Here is a 22,053-nt window from a genome sequence, read left to right on the forward strand (position 1 = left end):
GAAATGGTCACCGAAAAAGAATAAAATTCTCTACATCTCAGAAGATGAGAGAAAAATCTCAAGTATTTCATGACATCTCTTCTCGCAAAATGCTTTTCTCTTCTGAGACACGACATCACCAAAGCAATTTCAAGTGATTAACAACAACAGCAGACCAGGATGTGAAATAACTATTGAAAGACATTGTGAATCCTGGAACCGTATTAAGAGACAGCGTTATCAATAATTTAATGTCTGTTAATAAAGAATAAGTTACATGATTCAACATAGCACAAATACAGCTTCTTTCTTGGGACTTCAATTGGCAGATGGTCCTCCACATTGTAGGAGCTGCTGGCAGGGGCCTTTGGAAAGATTGTACTTTGGTTCCCTCACATTTCTAGCCACGCTAGCTTTCATGACCTTTCCCTCCTTTTTCTAAACTTCTACAAAGCTCACAAAGATCCCTTTGGTTGTTTTCAATCTGTGATGAGAACAGGAATATTGGGCTACACAGAATGCGCAAGTCCTAGCAAGCTTGACAAAAACTCATGAACGTGTCCTTCTGCTGGGTCTTCATGTGCAAAAGTGATGGAGGAAGGTCCCCAGCTCATAGATCCACTTTATAGACCGTGGGCCCTATGCATCAACACGGAACACTTTACCATTACCTGGTACTTCAATGTGTGCAAATTCATTCCTCATGTGTCAAGACAAATATTAGGAACACAAGAACTGCCGTGTCAGATCAGTCCAGGGGTCTGTCTTGTATGAGGAAGGCACTAGAACCACAATCATTTTATAACCTGCTCCGAGAAGACGTCCCATCCAACCCTGAAAATTAGTGGCTAACCTGCTTTGAGTCAAAATCCTCCTAAATCACACGCAAGGCAGTGAAAAGGCTCTATCAAGGTTAACGAGTTGGCGCCTGCCTCTTGCAAGTGCCCCCTCCCCTGGCTTATAACGCCTGCAATCACAGTTCTTTGGAGCGGGTCTTCAGTGACTCAGCCCTCCAGCTGAGCCACATTCACCATTCCCCCTTCCAAGATATACAGTCCTGGTTTCTTTTCCAGCCCTGATATAGGGCTGTGTCTGGAAGGCTTCTTTCCGGTGGCCCTTCCTTCTTAACAGTCCAACAGGGCCCATCTTGGTACCCGCAGCTGGTCAGTTTCAGCAGCCTTCCCTGGGCTCAGTCTGCAGCCAGACCAGATGGGCTCAGGCCCTGGTATATAAGCAGCAATATATGTAGGTCCAGAGCTTCTGTGGCCCAACAGGCCTATCAGCCTTCACACCCCACGGCAGTACACCAGCTAACCCAGGGATGGGCAATAAACAGGCTGCGGGCTGGATGGGGTTTGCGAGAGTTAGCTCCAGGTGGGCTGCCAGATGCTGACCCTGGCAAGCCACGTCCGGCTCGTGGGCCGTTTCTTGCCCCTTCCCGGACAGATAGACATGCCTGCGTACCCGGGGCTGCATTCCAGGGCGTCCACGCTTTGCAAGGTCAGTGTCACACAGTGCAGGAGACAGCGCTGCGGAAGGGCCACACTCAGTCCGGAGAGGGGATCGGTGACTCACCGCCACAGCCCTGGTAGGACGTCCCTCTGCACTGCGGTAGGTGCTGCACATGCAGCTCTGAGTGTGCGCTCCAGCAGAGCTCCTCCCGCCCCTCTGCTGCTCAGTGCACAAACGCAAGCGTCCCTGTCTCCCTTCCACGCCCACAGACTTCAGTGGAGCTCGCCTACAGAGCCGCTAAAGAGCCACCCCTCGGCCTTCTGCAGGGAGGCGGCAAGAGGCCCATGGAGGACTGCCGCCTTCAAACCAGGACTTCCCTTGAACAGGTGTTTTCAGTCTGTTCAGCCAGCACAGGGGAGCTTCCTGCCAGGTGAAGCATTTCTTACAGTAGCGCAATCTACACGGGCCAGCTCCTTCTCTTTTTCAGGAAGAAACCCCCCGGCAATTCCCACCCTGGCAAACCGACCCTTTAGAGTGAAGGCTGCAGTCACATCATCTAAGTCAGTGGTCCCCAACCACTGGAGGTTGCCGGACGCCAGGGGGGCGTGGCCATTCGCCCACCGGGCGCCAGAGGGTGGGGACATTTGTGCGCCCGGGGGCAGGGCCCCCCCATAGCCGCGTGCCCAGGGGCGGGGCCCGCTCCAAGGGCCGCGCGCCCCCCCCAAGCGCCGCGCACCTGGGGCTGGCGCTCCCCCCCCCCAAGCGCCGCGCGCCCAGAGTGCGGGCGGCCAATCTGCGGCGCTCCCAGAGCCGGCGCTCACTGCGCCAAGCTCCCGGGGCCGGCTCCGGCACCATGCATGCGCCACGTGCCCAGGGCCAGGCCAGCACTGAGCACTTGGCGGGCGCACCGTGTTGGGGACCACTGATCTAAGTACTAGAAAAAATGAATCCACATGGTAACACTCAGGGTGGGCATCACACAGGGGAGCGAGTGGCTAGTCGGGGGCAGAGGATGAGAATGACTCAATAAGCCAGTCACTACAGCACCACCCGGGAAGTGGGAGAACCATGTGTCAGGCTCTGGCTCCAAAAATATAGAAAAGCAGGCTCTGTGTGCCTGCCCAGGCAGCCCCTGAAATGCAGGTACCTCAGAGCTGTGGGCAGGGGAAACTCCAGAATTACTTGGCAACGGGGCAGGAGCTTTGGGAATGCCAGTGGTTCCTAAATGTTGGGCCGAGGCACCGACTGTGGCAGTTAGATGCTTACGTCCCCCTTGGGAATCTCACCCACAGATCCCTAAAGCCACTCGGATGCCAGTGGACACCCAGGCTAAAGCATCCAGCTACGTCAGACGCATCCGGCAAACACTGTCATTAGAACATAATAAAACCCTTAACTCTGACCCATGTTAGAAATGGGGAAAAAACAATGTAATAAATAGGTTAAAATACATTAAAATTACACACAAAACATATATATGGGAACGTGGATTAGAGACAAGAGAACATCATCCCAAATACAGACACTGAGTCTCTCCTTTCGAAACACAAATCTGTGTTGCACAATTGTTTGTTGCACGTCCCCAATAGATGAAAAGCCTAACATTTCGACACCCACAGCGGACACAGCTACGCATTCACACGGCTTTACATGCGTCAGTTGTTAATTCTTTGTCAGATGTAGACAGAGTTGAGGGAACTGTTTGCTTTTTCAATGGTATCTGTGGTTTCAGCGGTGCCTGCGAGGCACTTGGGTCTCTTCACTTACCATCTCCTACAATTCCTGCAACTTCCTTGGATCTCTTCCCTGACCAGTTCTTGTCGGTTTTTCAGTGCTCGACGTAGACATTTGCCTTTGGAAGCCGGACTCTCAAAGCCAATCAGTTGCCGCCATTGGCGGTCAACGAGTGACGTTTGTTGCGGGGGAATGCGATGATTCGTGTCGGTCACTCTGTCCACTGGGCAGTAAAATCTCCCTTCTGCAGACGGGCCCTGTTTTAAACAGCTTAGAGCTTTGTTTGTGAGACAGATAACTGTTCGCTCGGACTCCCCGCTCCTGGGACGAGAGGAGAAACCCTCCTAATAGCAGCTTTGACCCCCCCAGACTGGAGGAGAGCTCAGCCTGGAACGCAGGGTATGGGAGCTGTCTAGCTTGGAACTTGAAATCCAGCCTGCCTACACTGAGACAAACTCCCGCACATGTCAAGGCCCATCCTGCCCTGGGCCTGCCCTTTGCAGCGCTGAGCAGAGGCCGCTCAGGTCACTTTCGTCGTTCTCCTCCGGCTCGCTGCCCGTGTTCGACCGGCTGCTCGATTGCCAGCTGTGTCTGAGCTCTGCTCTCAGACAGCAGGACTCCTCCCGGGATGCACTCCCAGCAGCGGTGCTCTTGGGGCACAGGGTGGCAGCAGCCCCTTGGCCGGCCAGGCAGGAGGGGTTTGCCGCGCTTTTCTGGGGGAACGGTTCTGCTAGCAGAGATTTCTGGAGGATTTTCTGCAGACTCTCACAGGCCCTCTGCTTGGTGCCCAGCTGGGTGTAATGCAAATCCAGCTGCAGCAGCAAGTCCGTCTGGGGGAAGAGCAGAGACACAAGGTGAGCGGAAAGCCTAAAGCAGGCTATGCTTCCACCTAGAGATACAATAGTATAGTCAATTAACTGATTAACCGATAAGCAAAAGCATATAGGTTAATGCTATCGACTACATGCATTTCCCCCTCACCCATTGCCAGTACATTTTTTAGCAGGCTGGCCAGCAGCCCAGCTCAGTCCCAGCTTGCACTGGGTCCTGGACCTACCCCCACTGCATTTCAAGTGTATTAGGAGCCAGGCAGGCAGCCCGGCTTAGTTCCGGCTCATGCTTGGTCCAGGAGCTCAGGCCTCCCCACCCCGGACAGGGGCTGCCCAGGGACTATAGAATAGTCGACTAACTGAAAAGAATTCATGAGGTTAATCAACTATTCAATTAAATGATATTTAACATCCCTACTTCCACCACCACCAGCAAGGGGCCAGAGGCAGGACTGAGTGCCCTTGGGAGACCCCTGCCCCCGGACAACCCTGCTCAGAGGTCCGAGCCACTGACACACTTCACTGGGACAAATTCACTGTCACCGAACTGGGTTGCTCCACCAGCTCACACCAGCTGTGAATCTGGCCCATTATCTGCCAACCGGGCTTCCTGGCTTCCACTGAAACGCGCTCCCCGGGAAACAGTAGGATGTGTTCTTTGTCACTGGCGACACGTGGCAGGTGGGAGGCCAGGTGGCACCAGGAGGGTCTGCGGGAGGCTGCTCCCCTTGCGGTGCGGATCGTGACTGCTTATCAAATTGTTGCAGTGTGGTTTTGAACCAGTCGCCTTGGCCCTGGTTTAATTGCATGGACCAGGGAAGGCAAGCCCAGTATCAGGGCTCAAAAGGAATTCAAGATGGCTCGTTCCGGGGATGAAAAGCAGACTGACCCCACAGTGTAGCTGTTAATGGGGAACTATAAAGGCAGGGGGTGTTTCTGCTCTTGGCCCATTGCTATCCCATATTTTTACCAATGATCTGGAAGAAAACATAAAGTCCTTGCTGGTAAAGTTTGCAGATGACACAGACCGGGGCAGTGGTACGTAACGAGGACAGATCATCCACACCAAGCAATCCGGATCCCTTGGGGTATGGCTACACTACAGCACTAATTCGAACTAACTTAATTCGAATTGGTTAATTCGAACTAAGCTAATTCGAACTAACACATCTAGACCTAAAAACTAGTTCGAATTAGTGTTTTGCTAATTCGAACTAGCATGTCCACATTGAGTGGACCCTGAACCGAGGTTAAGGATGGCCGGAAGCAGTGCCGGCAGGGCATCAGATTAGGACTTAGAGCATGGAGCTGCTGTCTCAGGCTAGCCGAGGGCTGTGCTTAAAGGGACCCAACCCCCACCCCGGACAGACAGTTCTCAGGGGTTCCCCACTCGCTTGTCTAACTCGATGAGGGACAGCAAAGCAGTCCTGTCTTGGAGTGCCCTGAAGGCCCACACTATGCACATCACAGCACTCGGCCATCAGCCCAGCTGCACTTGCCGCAGGCTGCCATCTGGGGGGGGGTTAATCGGGGGGCTGCAAGAGAGGAGCCCGCAGAGCCACCCCAGTCCTCCCTATTGGGAGAGGGGAGGGTGGGAGAGGGGAGGGCAACTAAAATGATCAGGGGTTTGGAACAGGTCCCATATGAAGAGAAGCTAAAGAGACTGGGACTTTTCAGCTTAGAAAAGAGGAGACTGAGGGGGCATATGATAGAGGTCTATAAAAGCACGAGTGGTGTGGAGAGGGTGCATAAAGAAAAGTTCTTCATTAGTTCCCATAATAGAAGGACTAGAGGACACCAGATGAAATGAATGGGTAGCAGGCTTCAAACTAATAACAGAAAGTTCTTCTTCACAAAGCAAATTGTCAACCTGTGGAACTCCTTGCTGCAGGAGGCTGTGAAGGCTAGAACTAGAACAGAGTTTAAAGAGAAGTTAGATAAATTCATGGAGGCTGGGTCCATGGAGTGCTATTAGCCAGGGGATAGAAATGGTGTCCCTGGCCTCTGTTTGTGGAAGGCTGGAGATGGATGGCACAAGACAAATGGCTTGGTCATTGTCTTCGGTCCATCCCCTCCGGGATAGCTGGTGTTGGCCACTGTCCGCAGACAGGTTACTGGGCTAGATGGACCTTTGGTCTGACCCAGTACGGCCGTTCTAAGCTCAGGGCTCAGGGTCGGGGGTCTCACTGGACCACCTTGATTTTCATGCACACCTGCTCCTGGGTGGCCAGGCTGGAAGCTATCCTGCCCTAGACGGCCACTTTCCTGTGCCTAGTGAGGAGGTTGTGGATGAGGTCCACGATGTCCGCACTAGAGCCACCAGCCTGGGAGCCACCAGCCTGGTCCCGGGAAGAGGCGGAGAGCTGGGTGGCAGCGGGTGGCTGGCTCGTGCCGTGCCAGGTGCAGGGTCTGCTGGCTGGGTGTTGGCAGGCTTGCACCTGGCACGGGCACTGTAGCCAGACCGTGCCCCTTTAAGGGCTCCGGGGCCGGGAGGGGGGCAGATGAGTTTCCCTGGTGGTGCCCAGAGTGGCCACCAGGGAAAGCTGGGGAGGGCTAGCCTCCCACTAGTTTGAATTAAGTGGCTACACAGCCCTTAATTCGAACTAGTTAATTCGAACTAGGCGTTAGTCCTCATGGAATGAGGTTTACCTAGTTATAATTAAGCTCTCCGCTAGTTTGAATTAAGTTCCAAATAGCGGTTTGCCTGTGTAGTGCCTATCAAAGTTAATTCAAACTAACATTTGTTAGTTCGAATTAACTTTGTAGTGTAGACATACCCTTGGTTAGCTGCATGCAGTACCGTCAAATACAAGGTCCAGTGTCTGGAAAACGTTCCGTGCAGTCGTGACTAAGGAAGCTTAATCTATGTAGCACGGGCGGGCAATAAACGGGCGGCGCTTTGCCACGATTAGCCCCTGGCTGGCACGGCACGGCACGGCACGGCACGGCACGGCACGGCACGGCAGAGCAGCAGAAAAGCCTGGAGGGATTTGCCTGTTGGCGCAGAAGGTAACGAGCCCCGGGGCAGAGACAGGGAGTTAGACATGGGGAGCGACTCTGTACAAAGTGGCCCAGCTGGTGATCTGGGCTCATCCCTGGCAATATAAGCGGGTATGGCCACAGGAGCCAGCTGGAGCAGGGAAAGTGGCCCCCCGGGGCAGCACTCTGGGGGGCGGCGCTCTGTCTCATGGGGGAAGCTCTGGGGCTTGCAGGCCTTGAGAGAGGAGCAGGAGCAGGACGGAGATGTTACAAAGGTCCGTTTTGGACTGGGAGGGGCTGTCTGTTGAAATGTCCCAGCAGAAATGTTGGGCCACTCGATGGGCTGGAGGGTTGCAACTCAAGGCACTTGCACGAAAGCTGAGAGACTGGGAAGCCCACTGGCTGAAGTCACATATTTGGGGGGATTACGGCCCTGATAGTCCTGGCCCAATTTCTGCTGAGACTCCCAGAGAATGCGGGACGGGGGGAGCCAGCCCAGCACCCCAGAGGGGACAATCTAACTCTCCCAAGAGGTCTTAGAAGCTGGGTTTCTCAGAAGAGAGGTCTGGCTGCCTACAGGGCTGAAGCCGAGGGCAGAGGAGGGAACTGAAAAGTGCCAAGAAGAAATGGGAGGAAGCCAGAGGAGCTCTTCCAGGGGACCGGGGAATAGTACACCACCAATGTGGAAGGCCAGGACATATTGCACAGGACTGCACCAGGCCGCAGTGCAGGGGCCCAGAATTCTGCAGATGGATTGGGACTGTCAGGGTGGGAGGAAAAGGAAACCTCCTGCCATCCCCCTAAAGGTGGGCAGAAGGGGGATTGTGGACTTTGCCTCAGGATGCTCTTGTAGTGATCCTGCTGGAGGCTCCCCATGGCATTCAAAGGGAGAGGAAACTGCCCAGTGGCAGAGGTACCCTGGCTAAAGGGGAGCAGAGGAAAGGCTGGCCCCTTGGGCTGCAGAGGGATGGACTGAAGCCCCTTCTTCTAGAACAAGAAAGCGGGCAGCCGTGGCCCCACAGCTGCAGAGAAAGGGGCAAATGAGGGGCGGGGAAGAGCCTGCATTAACAGAATCAGACCATCCTAGTCTGACTGGCACAAGCCAAGCCAAACATAGAACCGCCCTGGGGAAAAGGGAGAAAAAGGTGGAAATAGCCGCCGTGGAGAAGAAAAGTCCCGGGTACCTGATTGGCAGAAAGGGTGAAGGGAAGAGCGCCGGGGCCAGTTTGTGGGACTGGGGACAACAAGAAGCCCTATCCCGAGACAAGGAGGAAAATGTTAAGGTGAGTGGGCCCACAGGGCAAAGATCTGTGGGCCAGCACTGAATTAAAGGAGCCATTTCTGCGGGTGGAAGATGGAACGACCCAGAAAAGAGACCCTGCCAGACCAGCGTGGGGCAAACGGGAATGTAAAGAGGCAAGCACCTCGTACAAGGAGGGGAAGGCACAACCCTCTCCTCCCCCGCCCCCATAAAGGGGAGAGCCAGGACCGAGCGCTGAGACCTAAGGGGTCAGCACTCTGCTCACTGCAGCTTCAGGGAGTTCTCCCAGTCAGCTAGCCAGAGAAAAGGCAGGGCTAGGAGGCAAGAGGGCAGGACAGAGCTCGCCATGCCCAGAACGAAGGTGATCCCAAAGAAGGAAGATCTTTATTCCTCCCAGGACCCTGGAGCTGCTGCGCTGTGCTGTGTAAGTGTTGGTGGAGGGAATGGGATTACAATCATAGAATCACAGAATATTAGGACTGGAAGGGACCTCGAGAGGTCATCGAGTCCAGTCCTCTGCCCTCATGGCAGGACCAAATACTGAGACCATCCCTGATTGATAGACATTTATCTAACCTACTCTTCAATATCTCCAGAGACGGGGATTCCAAACCTCCCTGGGCAATTTATTCCAGTGTTTGACCACCCTGACAGTTAGGAACTTTTTCCTAATGTCCAACCTAAACCTCCCTTGCTGCAGTTTAAGCCCATTGCTTCTTGTTCTATCCTCAGAGACCAAGATGAACAAGTTTTCTCTCTCCTCCTTATGACACCCTTTTAGATACCTGAAAACGGCTACCATGTCCCCCCTCAATCTTCTCTTTTCTAAACTAAAAAAACCCAATTCCTTCAGCCTTCCCTCATAGGTCATGTTCTCTAGACCTTTAATCATTCTTGTTGCTCTTCTCTGGACCCTCTCCAATTTCTCCACATGTTTCTTGAAATGTGATGCCCAGAACTGGACACAATACTCCAACTGAGGCCTAACCAGCGCAGGGTAGAGCGGAAGAATGACTTCTTGGCTGTGTCTAGACTGGCAAGTGTGTCTACACTGGCCACTTGAATTTCTGCAAGGACACTGACTTCCTACTGTCTGAAATCAGTGCTTCTTGCGGAAATACTATGCTGCTCCCGTTTGGGCAAAAGTCCTTTTGCGCAAAGCTTTTGCGCAAAAGGGCCAGTGTAGACAGCTGAGATTTGTTTTGCACAAAAAAGCCCCGATGGCGAAAATGGCGATTGGGGCTTTTTTGCGCAAAAGCGCGTCTAGTTTGGCATGGACGCTTTTCCGCAAAAAGTGCTTTTGCGGAAAAGCGTCCGTGCCAATCTAGACGCTCTTTTCCGCAAATGCTTTTAACAGAAAACTTTTCTCTTAAGAGCATTTGCGGAAAATCATGCCAGTCTAGACGTAGCTAAGCTTGTGTCTTGCTCATAACACCCTTGTTAATGCATCCCAGAATCATGTTTGCTTTTTTTGCAACAGCATCACACTGTTGACTCATATTTAGCTTGTGGTCCACTATGACCCCTAGAGCCCTTTCTGCCATACTCCTTCCCAGACAGTCGCTTCCCATTCTGTATGTGTGAAACTGATTGTTCCCTCCTAAGTGGAGCACTTTGCACTTGTCTTTATTAAACTTTATCCTGTTTACTGCAGGGACGGGCCTGGGGAAAAGGTGTTGCCTGGCCTCCGCGGCTAGCCAGCCAGTGTGCTCCGAGGGGACAGGAGTTTGGCGTCTCAGCTGTGAATTGCATGGCCAGCCGCAGCCTTGGCTTGGTCACGCCCCTGCCACGGGAGCGACCATGGCCCAAAGGAGAGGCTGCTGCATCGTGGCCAGATCTGGGCCATTGGTTCCTTTCACCCCAGGACCACACCTGAGAAATGGGCGAGGACGCCAAGAGCCGCCTGGAGGGGTTGTCTGAGAGGCACTGGCTGCTCTTGGGGGGCGTTTTACCTGAATTTTCTGCAGGCCGTGGAGCCAGAGCACGCAGTCCCATTCCTCTTGCTCGCAGAAGGAAACCAGCAGCGACGCCACCCGGTCAGACGGGCTGTTGCTCAGCACGGCCGGTTCTTGCACCTCCTGGAGCAGCCAGACCAGAACAAACCAAAGAGCTTTCTCAGCACACGCCGAAGCCCAGGAATTCCCACACCGGCCTGGCCAAACCCAGCCACCCCTGCGACCGGCCCGGCCCGGCAAGCTCGGCTTGAGGCCAACCCTGCAGTTCTGAACCCCGGTGCTCCAGCTGGAAGGACACAGGGACACGGTTCCGAGCACTTGCTTGTGGGCTGTGTGGTGGTGCACGGCAGCCGGAGAGCGTGCAGTGTGCTGGCCCACTGGTGGGACCAGGAGGACCCCTGGTGGCTCGTCCCCACTACAACAGCCGGCTTTTCCCCAGCTCCCACCAAGCATCCCCGCCCAGGTTAGCAGGGCTTGCTTGCGCTGGTCGACCGGGGCGGGGAAGCTTGCTGCCACGGGCTGGGAAGAAGACCAGGCTCCTTAGGCCATTCTGCCCTGCCTGGCTCTCTGGCTGCAAGAACTGGCCAATGGCCCAGAAGCCTCCCTCCCCTAGTGTGAGCTGCCATGGCTAGAGACGGCACATGGGCCTGTTCCCCACAAAAGCCCCTGCCGTCAGGGTAGCGGCGAGCTGCCCAATGCCATGCAGTGCTTGCAGGCAGGTGTCGTGGAGGCACGGCCCTCGGAGTGTGTCGTGCGGCCCTCACAGCAAACCAGCACGAGGGGGCGCGCCACAGCAACTCCACACTGACTCTGATCTTCCAGGCATGCACGCAGGGGGTCGGGGAGTCCCGGCAAGGGCGTGGGGCGCTGGGGCTGGCCCGCCTGCTCAGGCTCTGTTGCTCACAGGCGCCGCTGTGCATGGGGCGCTAGGGACGCGGGCGGGTTCGCTGCATGGACAGAGGCAGACAGTGGCCCCCTCCGGCTCCTGCCCTGCCTGCTGCGTTCTGGAGGAAGGGGATAAATCCAAGGCTCTGGCGAGGGGAATGAGTCTCTGCAAACCAGCCGGACAGGAAGATGCATCTGTTTCCAAGCACTTGGTGCAGATCTGGGGCGGGGGGAGGGAGAACCTGCCTGTCAGTGGTGTGAGGCAAGGGGCCAGTAGGAAACACGACAGAGCCGTGTCCTCGCAGGTGAGGGGCGAGCCCAGCATTGTTCCACCCCCGTGCCAATCCCCGGTCAGCTGCTTCAATCTCCTGGACCTGTCGGGGGGCTGCACTGTTGTGTGCTTGGCCCCCCCCGGAAGGTGACGAGGCTGCCGTCTCTGCTGAGTTACCTCTCAGTTAGCTCTGCTCCAGTAAGCGCAGCCGCACGGGGACCCCGCACACGGCGACCAGCTTGTGTGAGCCTCCCCCAAGCACTAAGGGAGCTAGGGAGAAGGTCGCTATTCAGCGCATCCTCGCCACGAGAGTGGCAGGCCTGGAACCCGAGAGCGTGTCCCCCACACTGGGTGCTGGAGCCCACACGACCAAGAACCCCACAGTTCTGTTTGCTAGGACCCGGTCTGAGCACCCGAACGGCACGCAGGTGCCATACGCAGCTAACAGGGCTGGCAGAAGCCAGGCCAGCGAGCTCCAACAACCATCAGTGGCGACAGGAGAGCCTGGGGTAGCTCAGCCCTCTCTGCCTACCCGGTGTGAGTGAGGCCGTGGGGCGCGAGCTGCCCCAGCATGCACTGCGGTGGGGAAAGCGTTCCGACAGCGGCGCACAGCCGCGCACACAGCCCTGCAGTGCAAAGCAGCCAGGCAGCCACCGGGAGGACGTGGTTTCACCCGCTTGCATGTGACTCCCGGGTGGATCCCGAACGCTGGAAACCCATGCACAGAAAAGCTAGACAAAGCCGCAGCCCTGCACGTTGCCTGTGTGTTCAGAACCGCGGGCAGCCTCGGAGGGCCCGAAGCACCTGCCCTGGTTGGTGCCAGGAGCCGAGGGCCTGGCCCCCCAGGGGGGAGAACAGGCCCATGTTGGTTGTGGTTGGGGCTGCTGCTGTATCTGGCTAGTCCCTCCGAGGGGGGGGGGGGCACGCTCCTGGAACCTGCCCCCTGCTCACACGCTGTCCCGCAGACCCCTCAGAACACATGCTCCTGTCCCCACTCCCCGCCAACACCTGGGAAGGGCAGGGCACTGAGCCATCTCCAGCCACATCTGACATCCCTCCAGTGGCGCTGCCCTCAGCATCAAGCCAGCCTGCCACCCTGTCCCCAGCACACGGGTCCAGGCAGGGCGCCCTCAGCACGGGACTTCAGAGCTGTAATCCCATCCCCTCGGCGTCTCCGGGACACCCCCCACTCCCAGCCCCCCTCCGCACTGGGGGTGCCTCCTTCCTGCCCCGGCACTGGAGCCTTCCCCACCCTGCTGAAGGAAGCGGCCGGGGCACGTGCAGGAGGCTGGCTGCTCACCGTGGGCCTGCAGAGCAGGAGGCGGACATCAGTGACGTGCGGGGGGGGAGCCCGCAGCTTCGCGCTGACGTGCATTACGTTGGAGAAAACCTCCTGGCACCGGAGCTCCACCTGGATGCCGCACGGGAAAGTCAGGGTCTCCTTGAGCAGCTCTGCGAGGGAAATCAGAGCGGAGTCAGGGCAGAGGCCCGGCCGCGCAGGCCCGAGTGCCCTGGCTCATGGCTCGGCCCCACCCAGCCGGAGGAAGGATTCGCAGGGGACGGCCCACAGGAGCTGGGGAACAGGCTACCCACCACTCTGGGCTGCAAAATCGTCTGTGAGGAGAACCTGAAAAACTGCCCAGTGGCTAATTACCCTCCCTGCCAATGCCCGATTTCCAGTCTGAACCTGTCCAGCTTCGCCGCCCAGACACCGGCGCGGGTTGGCCTGGGTCTGCTAGTCTGAGAGCGCTTGCTCCTCCAGGCGGTACAGTCCTAGGGCCAATGGCTAGGCCTCACGTGCACGTCCAGTATGTAAGGCAGGGGCAGGCTTTGCCTTCCCAAAGCGCCAGCCTGGCCCCGCCCGCACCCCACTGCCAGAGCGCCTGCTGTCGGGGTCCTGAGGGCGGAGCGCTGCTGCCCCCAGTGCCGCCGTCCCTGTGCTCAGACCGTGCGGCCGTCTCCTTCCCTGCTGCTTCAGGGACCAGGGAGGCTCAGGCGGGCTCACACCACGTGGCCTCTTCCCTCCCCGCTGCAGTGGGGGCAGGGAGGTTAAGCGATGTGGCCTCTTGCTTCCCCGCTGCTCCAGGGAGGCTAGGGTGCATGCACTTCCCCTCTCCGTTGGGGGGGCACTCGATGCACTGCTCCTCCTCCCCTCCCCATGGTGGGGGCGGGGCCATAGCAGGGCTGGGGCCTGTCTCCCCCCGCTCCAGCTGCACCGACCACCCTGAGGCTCATTACCACCCGCGAGTTCAATGGAAGAAGGCAGCGTAACAGACGCTCCCTCTTTCGAAAGAAGCTACGCAACTGACACAGCTCCATTTGCCTCGGTTATTTCGAGTTAAGCCCTGCTGTGCAGACACCCCCTTAACGCGGTGTTATCTGGCCTGTGCCTGCCGGAGGGCCTATAAACCAGCATTTCTCATTTTCACTGAAAGTCCGGTGGATAGGCCAGTTGGCGTGGGGCCGGCAGGCTCTCTACCTGGCCTGCCTGGCTCCCCAGAAGTGGTGGCACGTCTCAGCGGCTCCTAGGCAGAGGGACGGAACGGCCGTGGGGGCTCCATGTACTGCCCCCATCCCACCACGAGCACTAACGCTTCGGCTCCCATTGGCTGGGTACTGTGGCCAATGGGAGCTCTGCGGGCGGAGGCAGCACACAGAGCCACCTAGCTGCACCTCCACCTAGGTCCTAGGCGAACAGGGACAAGTGGCCGCTTGCAGGGTGAGCACTGCTCAGATCTGGCACCCGCAAGCCCCTCCTCTACCCGATCCTCCTCCTGCATCTAAACTCCTCCCCCAGAGCCTGCCTCTCAGCCCTGAGCCCCTTCCCCCAAACCCCTCCCTGAGCCCAAACCTCGTGCCCCCTCTTGCACTCCAAACCCCCCAGCTTCAGCCAGGAGTCCCCTCCTACCTCCCAAACCCCTTATCCCCAGCCCCAGCCCAGAGTCTGCATCCCTAGCCAGAGCCCTCACCCCCTCCAACAGCCAACCCCCTGCCCCAGCCCCGATCCTCCTCCTGCACCCTGAACCCCTCGATCTGGCTCCATCCCGGAGCTTGCACCCCTCAGCCCAGGGCCCATTCCCCCTCCCACACCTCATCCCCCGCCTCAGCCCAGAGCTGCCACCCTCCAAACTCTTAGTTGCCCAGAATATTTGACTTATTGGCACCCCCATGCTCCCACCTTGCTGGACACCAAAGCTTCTACTGTCCAACACGTTGCGCGATAGAGGCCAGAAAGGCCAGACACCAGAGTCTCTTACCATGGCTGTGTCCCCAGAGCTCCACAGCTGGGCCAGCCATGCAGACGGGGTCTGTCAGTGCCCGGGCTTCCTTCAGGGTGTGCTTGATCTCCATCACCTGCTTCCCAGTTACCAAGGGGTCCCGGCCAATGTCTGGGGGAGAAGAGCTGCCTGCGTAACGGTTCATGATCCGGAGAGGGCGCTGGGGCAGCCGGTGGGGTTTGGACAACCACCTCCTCTTTGTGCTTTGAATTCTCCCCCTGCACTGGAGACCCGGCTCCCACCGTCCCTGCGCCAGGCCGGTCTCCCCAGCTCCTGCTGTGACCATCGCTCCCCCTCGGGCAGTGCCGCGCCTGCAGGCCAAGCAACGGGCAGATTTCTAGGGGCTGGGATAGTCCCCCTCCCACTCCACATGCACCCCAAGCCCTGCCTTGAACTGCCCGCTGCAGAAACCCCTCGGTCCCTGCTCCAGGAGGAAAGTCCTGGGCAGCCAGCACTGTGCAGGGAGAGTCCCGATCACTCCCCACCTCCCATCTGTCATGCCGGGTTTCAACCGCCACTGAGCCCTCAGAAAATGCTGCCACCCGCCGAGCCAGCTGCAGTCTGGGGACCCCGATGAGAACTTGCCACATCTCCCTGCACTGTGCTGGGACCCCTCCCAGCCACCCACGGCTCATTCGTTTCCCTCCCCGCCCCCTGCGAGGGCCGTCGCCAGGACGGGGTGAACGCGGCCAGCTGGCTCTCCTCCCGCCCCGGCTTCGGTGCTGCCAGGGTCAGAGGCAGGATCTTCGTTAGCAGAGGCCGGGCTGGGTTAGACTCAGCGTGCCATGGTCATGCGGGGGCTTTGCCATGCTCGTGGCAGCAGGCTGCTGCGTTCCAGCGCGAGGCTTTCTGGCCTCTACCCCACAGGATCCCCCTTTGCAAACAGCCCCCCCCCCCGGGGTGTTCCCTGATTGGAAGGAGGGATTTCGGTTCAGCTCAGCCCCTTCACTCTCATGCCCTCGGACGGACTCTCTGGGCCGGGGGCCTTCCTGACCTTTCGTCTCTCTGCTCCTTCTCCTCTCCCTTTGAATCCTCGCTCACCACTGGACCGCCCCGTCACTGCCCGGAATAAATAGCTCCCGGCGTGAACTAAACGAGCCTGGTCCAATATTTACCTTCCAGAACATCCTCCAGCATATGGGTCACTTTCTTTTCCTGCAGAATGTGTCTTTTCAGATACTTCATGAAGATCCCAGAGCTGAGCTCCCCATCCTGCACTTCGTAGGCTTCTGCATCTTCGCTCCTTCAAAGGCAAGTACCCCCTCAGCTGTGTGCCACGCTCACCGCGCAGGAGCAGCCGGGAACCTCCCCCCCGCCCCCCCGAGACACTCTGTGCTTGAGGAGTGGCTCTAACCCTTCCCTTTCTGCTGGGCAAGTGAGTGCCGGGGCCGTGGTCAGAAGGACCCTGAAAAGTCAGGTGCCAGGTCTGGGGGAGCAACACAGCCCCCTTGCCAACGGAGAGCCAGAGGAATGCACGCCGCCCTTCTGGGTGAAGGAGCCCGTATGTGCTTGGGAGCGTTGGTCCCCCAAAGCTGGTCCTCGAACGGAGGCCCTCTCTGGAGCTCCTGTTGCTGCTTGCATCGGGAGCCATGGGGTGACCCGGCAGCATGTCAGTGCACGACGAGGCGCGTGTCAGGGAACAGGAACCGGCCCCTGTGCCATTTCGTTTCAGTGCGGGCAGAGCCCGGCGCTTCTGAAATCTCCCCCGCCAGGATCTGCGGGGCTCAGGGGAAGATCTGTGGCTCTTGGCCCTGACTCCCTGCATGCTCAGGGCCTCAGCACCCAAGGAACAAAACGGTGGGGGCTCAGCACCCCCCCCCCCCCCGCCACAGCACCAGCTGGTGGGAGGCGCTTGGGGGAGGGCAGAGAGCAATGGGGGGATCAGGCAGAGTGGGAGCAGGTGAAGTGAGGGCAAGAACCTTAGGGGAGGGGGTAGAATGGGAGTGGGAGGGGCGGAGCATGGGCAGGGCCTTGGGAGAAGGGGTGGGGAGGGGGCAGGGCCGTGGGGCAGAGCGGGGATGGAGCAGCCACCAGGAAAAGGACAAGTCAGTGCCATGACTCCTAGGGTGTCCTGTGCACTGCCCCAGCTGTGTCAATGGAAGAATCCGGCTGTAGCCCTGGAGGAGGTGCTGCCGCCCAGGATAGCCAGCACCTTAGCGCCCTGGGCAGAGCCTCCATTTCACACGCTCACGGATATTAGACCAGAGAGGGGTGTCGCAGACTAACTGTGGATCTGCCACCGCTGGGGAGAGAGGAGGGGACAGAGCAGGGAAGCCAGAGAAAAGGCCTGAGAACCAGAGACAGGTGCTGTCTGCACTGGGGGGTCCGGCTGCAGCAGCACCAGCTGGCAGATAGAGTCGGGGCTGTGGCGTTCTCAGCACGTCCCCCGGCCTATGACACTGGATCGGATGGCCAGTGTTCCAGCTCTGCAGAAGCAAGAGCCTCAAGCCACGGCGCTGGGAGGTGCCAAGGTCTCTGGCCACAGGCCATTGGCAGATACTCACGTGGCATAGCCATAAACCGTGTTCCCCCAGGGCTCCAGCGGCTGCACCTGTGACAGCGCACACTGCGGGTTGTACCTAGGGGTGGGAGGATGGAACGGTGTGAACGGGGTGTAAGGGGAGTCACCCTCCTACACGCACAGCATGACCCCAACCCTGGGCACACGCAGAGCCAGTGCAGCCAAGGCAATAGAACCTACAGTCCTAGGGCTGGAAGAGACCTCAGGAGGCCACCAACTCCAACCCCCTGCCCAAATCAGGACCAACCCCAACGATGGCGTTTGCTGAGCGACAGCAAAGCACTCGACAACCACATCACACCCCGGAGCCCTGGCAGAGTGTGTAGCAATGGCCACGGGGTCTTTTCCCCAGCCCAGCCTGGATCTGGGCTCTTCCTGCGTCCGGGGCTAAACAAAGGGGAACATGTCTGGCTGAAATCTGCAGGGTGGAGCGGAGGGTGCAGCAGAAAAGGTGCCACTGGTTCCTAGTGGCCCCTCGGGGCTACCGTGCTGGTAAGGATTGCTGGAGCGCACACCCCTGGCCTTCCCCAGGGAGCTGCGGTCCACAATCCGCCGCAATTCCCCATCACTCTGATCGGACTGCTTTGCTGCCACCGCAGTGCCAAGTAGCTTGGGTGTGGCTAAGGAACGGGCCCGTCATTCCCAAGATCAGGTGGGGTGCGCCTACATTGCACCCGGAGTTCGAAATAAGCGACGCATTCTGAGCAACGCAAATTGCGTCGCTTATTTCCAGTTAATTTCGAAATAGCTTATTTCAAAATTTGGCGCTGTCTACACGGCGCTTATTCCAAAATAAACTGCTATTCCGAAACGTCCCTCACTCCTTGTGGAACGAGGGTTACAGGGCTGCCGGAATAGCGAGCCCGTTCTGTTTCGAAATAACGGACGCGCTCAAAAGACGCAGACTAGCTATTTTAGGATGCCCGCAATAGCGCTGCAGTGTAGCCGTGAAGGGCAGGAGGGCTGATCTGGTGCGAAAGGCCTGGCTTCCACCATCCTTCATGCCCGGCATCTACCACAGGGCCTGCACAGGAAGTTGCAGCCTCACATGGAGAATTAGCATTACGCTGTGTCTCTGGGCTCTGAAGATACCAGTGCGTAGGGAGGGTCTCTCTCACTGAGGCCGTGTTTACACCACCAAAGTGGAGTCACTCCCCGTTTGCACATGTGGAACTGAGAGCCAGGTCCCACAGGCTCCCTGCAGTGGCGTTATCAGCTCCATGGCCGCTGAAGGGGAAGGTACAGGAGGCCCCATTTTACAGAGCCGGCAGCAGGCTGCGTTGGTAACTGGGGACCGGGAACCAGGAGGCCACTGGAGGGCAATGTGTGCCCGGCTGGCGCCCCCTTCCAGCCCCCCCAGAAGTGACAATGACAGGCATGAGGCACATGGCTAAATACAGTCAGTGAATGGACGGATTTATCTGCCCTCGGCTGCTCCAGACAAACACATGAGCGGCTTGTGGATTCCAGACCCGAAGGACAACAAGACGTCATACCCCAGAATAGGCTAGAGCCCTGCCAAGCGGCAGCGGGAGCCAGACGAACCCAGACCTGTCCATCCAAACCTGGTAGGAGAGTGGCACTAAACGAGGTAACCAGGCGGAGAGGGGCGGGATGCACATCACTGCCTCCAGCCCGGAGAGGGGGCTGCTCTGACCAGGCACCATCCAGCTTCCTGGGCCAACATCCGGGATCTCCCCTGGAGGGAGTGCGATGGCTCCTAGCCCTGCTGTCCCTGGTTGGAGGGGCGAGGGGGGGAGGAGAACAGGGCCTACCACTTCCTGCAGGTGTCCAGCAGGATGAGGTTGAGGGCCGTCTGCCGCTGCTGCATCTTCTGGAGGATCCTCTGCACGCTGATGCAATTCTCGGGGGCATAGGGCTGCGGGGCATCAATGGGGACCATGTAGTTTCTCCCAGAATGTTCATATCCGTGCCCGGCGTAGTAGAATACGGCTGCAAACCAGGAAGAAGAAAGGGAGAGTTACGCGGGGAGGAGAGGCATGGAAAACACAGGGCGTTGGTTGTTATCCAAGCAACTGCTCCAAGGGCCAGCAAGCCTCCCTCCCCCCATTGTGTAGTGGCTGTGTTACACACGGACCGCAGGGTCCTGCGTCAGGAGGAGGACTTGCCCTTGAGGGTCAAGTCAAGATGGGAGACATCTGAGATCTGTCCCCTAGTTTTGAAATGCAATGTTGTCAACCCTAGGAACCGCTAGAGAGGCTGCTCCAACTGGAACCGAATCCATTAGTCCCGACTCTTCACAAATAGCTGTGGAGCCCACTGGGACATTCAGTGTCACCCCCCTCTTCCTCGTCTCAGTACAGTTGTGGCATGTCACGTGAGGTGTCAGGGGAAAGGCTCTGACCGGCTGGACATTGTGTTTCTCTAAATCCAATGGTGAGTATTGCATATGAAACAGTCAGAGCTCTGTTGTATGGTTTTCACTGAACTGTGTGGTGAGTTTGGGAGGGGCTGAGATACTAGCTCTGCAGAGACAACGACCAGGGAGGTACCCAACACCCGGGTGTAGTGCCCAGCAAGGGAGCCACAATGCAATGACTTGCCTGCATGAGGCCACCCCAAGGGAACTGCTCAGCCTTGCCTGAGGAAACTCAGCAAACCCCACCAGACATGCCTGGACTGGAATTCTCCTAGCACATGGTCTAAGCCAAACACAGGGGCCCATGCTTGGCCTTTCTCCTGCCCCCACTTGCGCTGCAAGCAACAAAGCCTGCAGACTCCCACAGAGGAGGCTGGCCCAGGTTTAAGGCCCAACCCTGAGGCTACGTCTAGACTGGCATGATTTTGCGCAAATGCTTTTAACGGAAAAGTTTTTCCATTAAAAGCACTTGCGCAAAAGAGCATCTAGATTGGCACGGACGCTTTTGCGCAAAAGCATCCGTGGCCAGTCTAGACGCGATTTTGCGCAAGAAAGCCCTGATTGCTATTTTCGCCATTGGGGCTTTTTTGTGCAAAACAGTTCTTCCCTGGCTACACTGGCCCTCTTGCGCAAAAACATTTGCCCAAGAGGGCTTATCCCTGAATGGGAGCATCATAGTATTTGCGCAAGAACACTGACAATCTTACATTAGATCATCAGTGTTCTTGTGCAAATTCAAGCGGCCAGTGTAGATAGCTGGCAAGTTTTTGCGCAAAAGCAAATGCTTTTGCACAAAATCTTGCCAGTTTAGACGTGGCCTCCATGTGTATTAAGGACGGCAATATGCAGTGGGGTGAGAGAAACTGCTCAGTCTAGTTGCTGCCCAGTCTAATAGGGCTGGGGTTTAGACTGTGTGTTTATATTTTCTTTTCTTTTGGTACCAAGCTCTGACTTTTTGCCTGTCGTGTATAGTCGTTAGCATCTATCTTTTTAGTCAACAAACTTGTTTTGCTGGTTACAGGGTTTGGTAAATTAGCTCAGGGGTTTCACAAAGGCTGGCCTACGTCCGCTTTCCATTGATGAAGTGGTGAAGCAATTAATAAACGAGGTGGTGAATGCCGGAGGTACAGAGCTGGGGGGGCTCTGATTGGTGCCGCTCTGTGCGACCCATGCGTGGCTTTGAGAGTACTCCTGCAATCCAGCTGGATATGGGGCTCCACATGCCGTGTGCAGAGTGATAACAGCACCCGGAGGGCTTTGCTGTTAGTTGTTGGCAAGGCATTGGGAGAGTCAGCCTGAGCTGGGGAGAGTTTCATGGGGCAACCTGGGGGTCCTGTCACACCCACCAGGCAAGCGCCTCTCCATTCCTCTCCAATGGCTGCGCCACAGAGAAGATAAAAGCCTTTTACTGCTCCCTCTTACTCCATTCGCTCTAGAGAAGGAGGGCTGGGCTTTGGCTCTCAGTATCCCAACCCTGCTGAGGAAGGGCCACAGGATGGAATTTTTGTTTTCAATTTTTAGGTTTTTTTTAAAAACACCTAAGAAATTCTGTAACGCTTGGATTGAAAGCACATTATTAAGGTTTGGCGAGACAAACACTGAAAAGCTAGGAAATGCCAGGAGACTCATGATGCCTGTGTAACCTTAATTCACCTCCCCTGTGCACGTGTATTACGCTACAGTCTATCATGACACACTCACATACAATGTTTTCCACAAGATCCCTCTGAAACTTTCCTGTGCCAGAGCAGCCGGGGTGGCCAATAGGGATCCTGGCTGTACTGGGGTGGGCCGGCGAGATCCTGGCCCCGGCCGCACCAGAGTGGTCAGGCCACACGGAAGTGACCCAGGTGGGACTCTGGCCATGCTGGAGTGGGGCAGGCGGGGCATTGTCTGCACTGCACCATCAGGCAAGACCTGCCTGCCAACGGTTAAACGGTATAGTTTTATCTCTTTAACCAGTTAACTATTGTGATGGTTATTCACACCCCTTCTGTAATCCAGCCCCTATACATACGCATGTAAAAACAGAACCCCCAAACTTGTGATTTTAAGCAAGAAATACCTTTTCATGCGACCCAAGTGTGGCCGAGTCCCTGGAGGCTACATAGCCTAGTGGCCCTCCTTTCCCCACTTCCTCAAGTTAAAGTCCAACCTTTCTCCCAGATTTTGTGTGGGGAAAAAAAATGTGGTTCAAAGACAAACTGCTGAGCACCCAAACATAAAGGGGAAGCTACAGGCATCTGTTTGTAAAACAGGAAGTGCCCTTCTCTGGGCAGGGCAGCGTGTACAGTCTTATCTCTTACCACAGTTCGCTATCTTTGCCTTTCTGAAATTATCTGGGAGCTGGGATGGCTTTCGGGTGGCTGAGATAAAGCCTGTGGACTGGCCAATGACTCAAACATCTCAAAATATCTCTGCTCCGGCTGACTGACAGATTGGCTAGATTTTTCGGTCTGTGGATTTTCCAAGCCCAGAGTCAGTGGAACGGGGAGATTCCTCGTTTGCAACACAGAGTCCTAATTAGA

General features: G+C 57.0%; 1 protein-coding gene across 1 annotated transcript in view; it reads right to left on the bottom strand.

The window, feature by feature from the left end:
- Window positions 1-203: 203 nt before the first annotated feature.
- LOC102457218 (mucosa-associated lymphoid tissue lymphoma translocation protein 1-like) overlaps window positions 204-22,053 on the bottom strand; it is a 46,862-nt gene continuing 25,012 nt past the window's right edge. Inside the window, exons 9-15 of the mRNA XM_006128025.5 lie at window positions 18,921-19,098; window positions 17,129-17,203; window positions 15,740-15,867; window positions 14,604-14,735; window positions 12,647-12,798; window positions 10,188-10,313; window positions 204-3,995 (exon numbers count right to left, since the gene is read on the bottom strand). Coding sequence (XP_006128087.3) covers window positions 3,633-3,995; window positions 10,188-10,313; window positions 12,647-12,798; window positions 14,604-14,735; window positions 15,740-15,867; window positions 17,129-17,203; window positions 18,921-19,098 — 1,154 coding nt within the window. The 3' untranslated portion in view covers window positions 204-3,632. The remainder of the gene's footprint in view (window positions 3,996-10,187; window positions 10,314-12,646; window positions 12,799-14,603; window positions 14,736-15,739; window positions 15,868-17,128; window positions 17,204-18,920; window positions 19,099-22,053) is intronic.

The sequence above is a fragment of the Pelodiscus sinensis genome, chromosome 14 (genome assembly GCF_052426305.1).
Source record: "Pelodiscus sinensis isolate ZL-2025 chromosome 14, ASM5242630v1, whole genome shotgun sequence".
NCBI classification, from domain to species: Eukaryota; Metazoa; Chordata; order Testudines; family Trionychidae; genus Pelodiscus; species Pelodiscus sinensis.